Consider the following 8123-nt stretch of genomic DNA (forward strand, 5'->3'; position numbering starts at 1 on the left):
AACTGCTCGTAGGTTGAAGAGTTTATTAGCGGACACAAATTTATTTTCTAATTAAAAATTTGTGGCAAGATTATTTTCACTAAAGAACAATATGAAGGGGAAGGGAATACAGTGGATTCCAGTTAACTGAGAAATTTTGGGACCAGTACGTTTTCGCCCATTTAAGCAAATGCTCCAATAAAGTTTCATGGAAATAGTTCAAAAGGTATTTAAAAAAACTGTTTAAATGAAATACACAACAAATTGGAACACTACCAATACTGCTACAGTACTATAAAACTGTATATTTTTTGCTAATAGTTATTGACAGAGAAATTCAACCAGTGTATGCTCCCATGTCATTTTGATTGACTATAAATGAACAAAATCAGTGTAGACACCAAGTGCAGATTATGGATTGCCTTCTCACTTTTTTTGATGATTACATCCTCTAAATCTTCATTATCATTGTAACATTCAATGTAATTGTTGATACCTTCAAATTCTTTGTAGATCCTAACTTGTTGAAGTAGAGAAATAATTTCATTTTCACCACTGGCCTTTTCTAGCATCTCCAAGCCTGAATGCTTGTAACTGCAGTGAGCAAATCAGTTCTGAATTATCTTACGGCTTATTTCTTGAGAACTATCAGTGACAAGTTCACTGTTTTTTGAACACACACAACTGATGCTATTTCAAAACTGTTCACTCTTAGCACAGTGTAGTGTCCAACGGCCACACAAGTGCACATGACTGGCGCAAGTTAGAAAGTGTTCAGCAACAGTCTTCTGTCCCAATTGAATAGCATAATGTCTTTATAAAGAATATGAATCCCAGATTTTTCTCAATTAGTTTTTGTTCTTTAAGAGTTGTCCTAATTACGTGGCTGTCTCAATTAACCAGAATCCACTGTACTTTAAAACACACACAGTTCCTATTTTCATATTTATAAAAATTTAATTGTATGGTGATAAAGAAAGCAGTGTTCACAACTTTTGATCCAATTTCTGTAGCTAAATAATTAAACTGAGCTGTGCATTTTGATGACATCAATACATGCAGGAAATATGACAAGCAAATGAAACCTGCAGTAGAGTGATTGACGCCATTCTGTCTCTGATCCAATTCCCTGATTGGCAGGGCTTATGCTAGAAATGGGCACACTTTAAGTTTGCTTTTATGTGAAAGTTACTCACATGAAATAAATTGAGTGGATCCAATTTCTAAGTATAAGTGAATTTATCCCTTCCATTATATAAAAGTCCTCTCCATTAGTACATCTTTGTTACTGTACATCAGGACTGAACGTTTATCAATTCATTCTACACAAATGATGACAAAAATAGTTTGTTTTAGAGATGGTTTCCTGGAGATTTTAACTGTGACTTTTTGTTTGCTTTCCCACTGTCTCAGAAGTTAGAAGGGAAAGGGTGATTGGCATATCATTCTGAAACAGGTTGTAACAGAATCAGTTCTACTGATGTATCAACAAGTAATGTGATATGAAACTTCAATTTACAATATCAAGTGTCTGCTTTTTATTAACTTTTTTTAGACCAGTAGTCTGGATTGAAGAAAGAGGACCAGGATTAAAACGTGGAAAACGTATCAATTTCCAATTTAAATCCAACAATTTGGATCATATTCCAAAAGTGCCTAATGATCATGTTGGACTATTTATGAAAGACCTCAACCTATTTGCCCAAAAACTAGTAGGGAAAAAGCTCACTGACACCTCTGAAAAGAAACGCATCCTTCACTGTCTGGGCCTGGCAGATGAGATAAGAATTTATTGTGAACAGACACCACCAAAATAAAATTATTGTTACATTTCTGACTCTGCAGATATAATTGGCATTCTGTTAGATCGATGGAAATTATTTTAAGGACTAATACAGTATGTATGCTTGATTTTAAAATTTTGATTAATACAGTTACCTTATTAGTCCTTTGCAGAACTTGTGTTAAGAAACATGAAGTGATAGTTATATAGTTATTTCGTAGTTATATGTTACCAACAAGCAGGTGGATAAAGTCTGATCTCGTTGGAATCTTTTTGTTTTGTTCTAATATGATAGCATTTGCTAAAACTTAACATAACTGGAAATACTATTATTCTTTATAAAGGACATAATCTCTGTGTTAAGCAATAAATGGGGTAAGCGTTCATAATATTTTGCTACATTTATATGCACTCTTATTAAGACTTGATTTGTAATAGTTGAGATTTAAATACAGTGGATTTTGGTTAATTGGGCCATGGGTTAATCAGGGCAGCTCCTTATTTGGGACAAAATCTAATCAAAAAAATAGCTGGAATTCACTTTGTTTATATGGGACACTATGTCACTTAATCAGGACAGGAGTATGTTGCTGAAATTTCTAATTAGCATCAGTCACATGCATTTATGTGGCCGTTAGATACTACATCATGCTTAAAGCGAACCGTTTTTACGTAGTGCTGCATGTTTGTGTTCAAAAAGCAGTGATTTTTTTGTCAATTGGCAAGAAATTCAGAACTGTTTTGCACTCAGGATTGGAGTAGTCAGAAACAGCCAGTAGTGAAAATGAAACAATTTTACTATTTGAAGAAGTTAGGAACTATGAAGAATTTGAAGATTAATTTCATTGAATGTTACAATGAAAATGAAGATTTGGAGGATGCATTCGATAAGAGTGTTGTATAAAGGCAGTCCATAATCTGAACTAGGTGTCTTCACTGACTTTGTTCATTTACAGTCTATCAAAAGAACATAGGATAACACTGGATGAATTCCTCTGTGATTAACTATTATGAACTAATACACAGTTGTATAGTACTGTTGTATTGGTAGTGTTCTAATTTGTTCTGTATTTCATTTCAATACATCATTTGCTACACAGTTAAACAGTAGTTTGTCAATTTTTATTCCTCCTTAACTATTTCCATGAAACTTAGGCTAATTGGGGAACTGTTTAATTGGGCCAAAATGTTCTGGTCTCAGTGTGCCCCAATTTACTGGAATCCACTGTATTATATTTCCATAGTAACTAGAATTATTAGCCAGGCATTACTCTGTTCTCCTTTAGTTATGTTATATATAATAAATGAGATATAATTGAATTTGAATAAAAGAATGACTTAATAATCTGTGAGATTCTTAAATCATTGTGATTACTTCAAATAAACTAGATTTAGTACTATGGTGAAGATTCAATATGCTAATGTAATTTATGTGTATTATGTCATTGGCTTGTCATCTAAATAAATTGATTTCTGTTCTTAAGTCACAACTTGTGAATTTTTAAAAAAGTAACCAAATGAAACGTAAGAGCTAGATTATACCGTTAAAATATCGATATAAATTCACTTAAGTAGGCCTAAAATACCAATAGCAAACCCTCTAAATGCAATTTTCCAATTTTGTCCTCCAGATTCAAGGCCAGTCAGTTATGCAGCAATACATTTAAAAGTAACTAACATTCTTTATATTTCAATCATGAAATTCTCCATGTATGAACTGGAGTGTCAGCAAACTATTTGACTTTGGAGAAATTAGAGAAGCACCCCATCTGTGCTATAACCTACCTTCACTGAATATCCAGCAGGTGTATTAAATATCATTGCAAAACTAAAAGCCTAGTTAATATTTTTCCACTTCCCTTGCCCAGAGACATTGAAACCAACCAGAGCAACATCACAATATTGAGACAACAAAGAAAGCAAAACATGCTTTCCTGATCTGTTCCATTATGGATATTGAAATTTCAAATTAAACCATTGATTCATTTTAAAAGGAGAGTTCTGAATTGAATGGGAAGGTTTATAACCACTGTGGATTTGTAGTTTTACAGATCCTCATATTCTTTCAAGTATGTTATCCAGGTACCACAGATATTTTAAAATTATAATGACAGGACAAAAATTCAAGATGTTTGTCTTAATGAAATTGGAACTGTGGTTCTCTAAGAAAGTGGTCTAATACAAGCCACAATGTACAATGATATCCAAACACAAACAATTTTATTTTTTACTTGGAGTTGTCAGCACTGATGTTTCTAATCCAGATGGATTCCATCATCATGTTGAGTGGGACTTACTCCCTGACAGATTTCTAAACAAGTTTCATTATCTATTCTGTTAATGCCACTATTATCCTGCGGCACCAACAATAAGTACAATCACAAGTGTTATATTCTCAGAAAGTATGTTTCATATATATTTCAATCCTGTTACTTCCACAATTGCAGACTAAGATGGGAAAAAGAAGAGTACTTGGACCAATTAGCCTTAGGACTTCGTACACAGTTATGTCCCTAATTAATATAAACCTTGAATAACGTGGTTAAGATTGTTGTCCTGTCATCCTTGCAGGGAATTGAAGTTGTTGCAAAATTCTACCAGGATAATTGTTATTTGCCTGGTTATCTGATTTCACAGGAAATTTGGTTAACAGCTGCATGCTGCTTCTCAACTCCAGCAGCTTGTGTTCAATGCTGCACTTGGGTGCTGTGTGAAGTTCCAGTCTGCCCGTGACCAGGTGGATAACCCCCTGGGTTTGTTGGTTTCCTCCTTCATTGCACAGATGCATTGACAGCTCCCATTTAACCTACAAACAAATTGTCAGCAAGTAATTAGATCCTGAAGATGTTCCTTAGAACATGAGGGCAACAAGTTACAGGAATAATTACACCAGACAACAAATATTTTGCTTCCTGAATACCTTGGGTGTACTTGATTGTGGATTTTGTGCTGTTGATCACAAAAATCCTTATTACACACCATTGTTCTGAAATTGCCTATATTTGTTATTTCAATTCATAGTTTGAGTCAGAATACCTGATGCCAAGATTAAAGAAGGCATTTTTGTTGGTCCACAAATCAAGCAGGTCATTAATCACAGGCAATTCAAAGGCCTTCTACTGGGACCAGAGAAAATCAGATGAAAGGCATTCAAGGATGTTCTACAGAGCAGCAAACTACATGGAGCTGGTTGACAACATGCTTCAAGCATACAAAACCATGAAATCCAACGTGTCACTAAAGATTAATTTTCTGCATTCCCATTTAGACTTCTTCCCTGCAAATCTTGGTGCTGTCAGTGACAAGAATGGTGAAAGGTTTCACCATGACATTGCAGTCATGGAGAAATGCTATCAGGGCAACTGGAATCCATCAGAGCTGGCCGATTATTGTTGGACATTTAAGCAAATAGACTCAGACACTGAGTACAGATGAAAATCACCTACTGAACATTTTTAGCTTAGTTGAACTATTGCAAAGCATCAGCACCATTATGCAATTAAATGCATCATATTCAATAAAAGTTAATTTCTTGTTTCTCCAAATTCCTAAATGTTACAACTAGTCTGAAATTATATTTGTGTTCAGCTACAAGCTGTCTATCATAAACAAAACTTTGAAAAAGTTTGTTGTCCAGTGTCAGTGGGGAAATGGAATTACTCTGAGTTTCAATAGGCAACAGGCCAAATGGCCTTCTTCCATGTCAGAAGAAATTATACGTAACTAGAATCTCAGTTAAAAACAGTTATGTTATTAAAAATGGAAATTCCGATCTTAGAACCATAGAACACTACAGCACAGTACAGGCCCTTCAGCCCTCCATGTTGTGCTGACCCATATAATCCCCCAAAAAAAGTACTAAACAAACACTACCCCATAACCCTCCATTTTTCTTTCATCCACGTGCCTATCCAAGAGTCTCTTAAATACCCCTAATGTTTTAGCCTCCACCACCATCCCTGGCAAGTCATTCTAGGCACTCACAACCCTCTGTGTAATAAAACTTACCCCGATGTCTCTCCGCAACTTCCCTCCCTTAATTTTGTACATATGCCCTCTGGTGTTTGCTATTGGTGCCCTGGGAAACAGGTACTGACTATCCACCCTATCTATGCCTCTCATAATCTTGTAGATCTCTATCAAGTCCTCTCTCATTCTTATACACTCCAAAGAGAAAAGTCCCAGCTCTGCTAACCTTGCTTCATATGACTTGTTCTCCAATCCAAGCAACATCCTGGTAAATCTCCTCTGCACCCTCTCCACAGCTTCCATATCCTTCCTATAATGAGGTGACCAGAACTGAACACAATACTCTAAGTGCGATCTCACCAGAGATTTGTAGAGTTGCAACATGACCTCTCTACTCTTGAACTCAATTCCCCTGTTAATGAAGCCTAGCATTCCATAGGCCTTCTTAACTACCCTATCAACCTGTGCAGTGACCTTGAGGGATGTATGGATTTGAACCCCAAGGTCCCTTTGTTCATCCACACTCTTAAGTAACTGACCATTAATCCTGTACTCAGACTTCTGGTTTGTCCTTCCAAAATGCATTACCTCACACTTGTCCGGATTGAACTCCATCTGCCATTTTTCTGCCCAACTCTGCAGCCTGTCTATATCCTCTTGTAACCTTCGACCACCTATAGCTCCATCCACAACTCCTCCAATCTTCATGTCATCCGCAAACTTACTCACCAATCCTTCCGCCTCTACATCCAGGTCATTTATAAAAATCACAAATAGCAGGGGTCCCAGGACAGATCCCTGCGGCACTCCACTAGTCACGTATCTTGATAGACATATGCAGCTCCACTGTTAGCTTTACCAATATACAACCTGGATGCTGGCTCCTTGTTCCAATGAATGAATAGTGTGAAATTCTAATACTCAGTTTTGGTTTGTAGAGGGGCACTGACAGTTTTAAGAAGTAGGAATCTTCATCTGTCAGGTTTTAACAGGAATTAACATTTTGCAAAGACTCATTTTCTTCAGTGCTATCTCTGTTAATTCCTATTACATTTCTCTTTGAGTCTTATTTGACAACTAGTTCATCAGTTGTACTTTTGGGACTGTAGTGTCAAAACAGCCAAAAGCCACTGACATTAGTTAGAAAATACTAAGTACTAAGTAGAAAATACTAAGTAATCGTCTCCTGTCTGAATAGTGTCGAATAGTGTCCCAAATAAACGAAGTAAATCAAGGCTATTTTCTTGATTTACTCATCTTTGTTCAGGAGCTGTATTGGATATTCTAGAGTTCTTCCCTGATTGTTTAGGAGAGAAACAGATGCTTGGCCTGGTCACTCATATTCTAGATGCACTATATTAATATGACATCAGTTTCTATTGTACAATTACAAAGACAGGCCAAGAGAAATGAGACAGAGCAATGACAAGTCTAAGTAAATGATTGACAGCAATTTTTCTGACATAAGAAGTAACTCTAAGATGCTGTATAATATACAAGACATTATTGTCCTTAGGTGTTCATCTGCTTTTCATGTGAAATTATTCAAATGAAGGCAGAAATAAAAAGGGAATTATGATGTAAGCTATTTTTCTTGCCATTAGCAGCTAACTCTAATACAGTGGATTCCAGTTAATTGAGGCACATTGGGACCAGTACATTTTGGTCTAATCAAGCAGATGCCCCAATTAGCCGAATTTTCATGGAAATAGTTAAAAAGGCATTAAAAAAAGACAAACTAATTTAACTGAGAAACAAATTATGTATTTACATGAAATCCTGAATAAATTAGAACACTACCAAAACTACTACATTATGATAAAACTGCATTAGTTTCATAATAGTTTTTGATGGAGGAATTCATTCAGTGTACGCTGACGTATTCTTTTGATTGACTAAATGAACAAAAGCTAGAGCAGATAGTGGACCTCTTTTAAACAGTGCTTTTGATGATTGCATCCTCTAAATCATGTCATTGTAACATTCAAGATGATTATCGATACCTTCAAATTCTTTGTAGTTCTTATCTTGTCAAAGTAATTAAATTATTTCACTTTCACTCACGGCCATTTCTGGCATCTCCAAGCCTGAATGTTTGAAACTGCAGTGAGTAAAGCAATTCTGAATTATATTACTCTTTATTACTTCCCAACCATCAATGACAAAAATCACTACCTTTTGAACAGAAACACACATGTGACACTATTTTAAAAACTATCGCACTAAGTGCACTGTAGTGTCAAACAGCCAAAAGCCACTGACACTAGTTAGAAAATATTAAGTAATCGTCTCCTGCTTGAATTAAGCAGCATAGTGTCCCAAATAAACAAGTAAATCAAGGCTATTTTCTTGATTTGTTTTTAAGAGTTATCTCGAGCAAATACCTGCCTGA

General features: G+C 35.6%; 1 protein-coding gene across 2 annotated transcripts in view; it reads left to right on the forward strand.

Annotated features, from left to right (window-relative positions):
- The window catches only part of blvra (biliverdin reductase A), a 54122-nt gene extending 50877 nt beyond the window's left edge, over window positions 1-3245 (forward strand). For both annotated transcript variants that reach the window (XM_059972375.1, XM_059972374.1), the window contains exon 7: window positions 1535-3245. In XM_059972375.1, the coding sequence (XP_059828358.1) occupies window positions 1535-1796 (262 nt within the window). In that variant the 3' untranslated portion in view covers window positions 1797-3245. The remainder of the gene's footprint in view (window positions 1-1534) is intronic.
- Window positions 3246-8123: the final 4878 nt, after the last annotated feature.

This window comes from Hypanus sabinus, chromosome 6 (genome assembly GCF_030144855.1).
Source record: "Hypanus sabinus isolate sHypSab1 chromosome 6, sHypSab1.hap1, whole genome shotgun sequence".
Taxonomy (NCBI): Eukaryota; Metazoa; Chordata; class Chondrichthyes; order Myliobatiformes; family Dasyatidae; genus Hypanus; species Hypanus sabinus.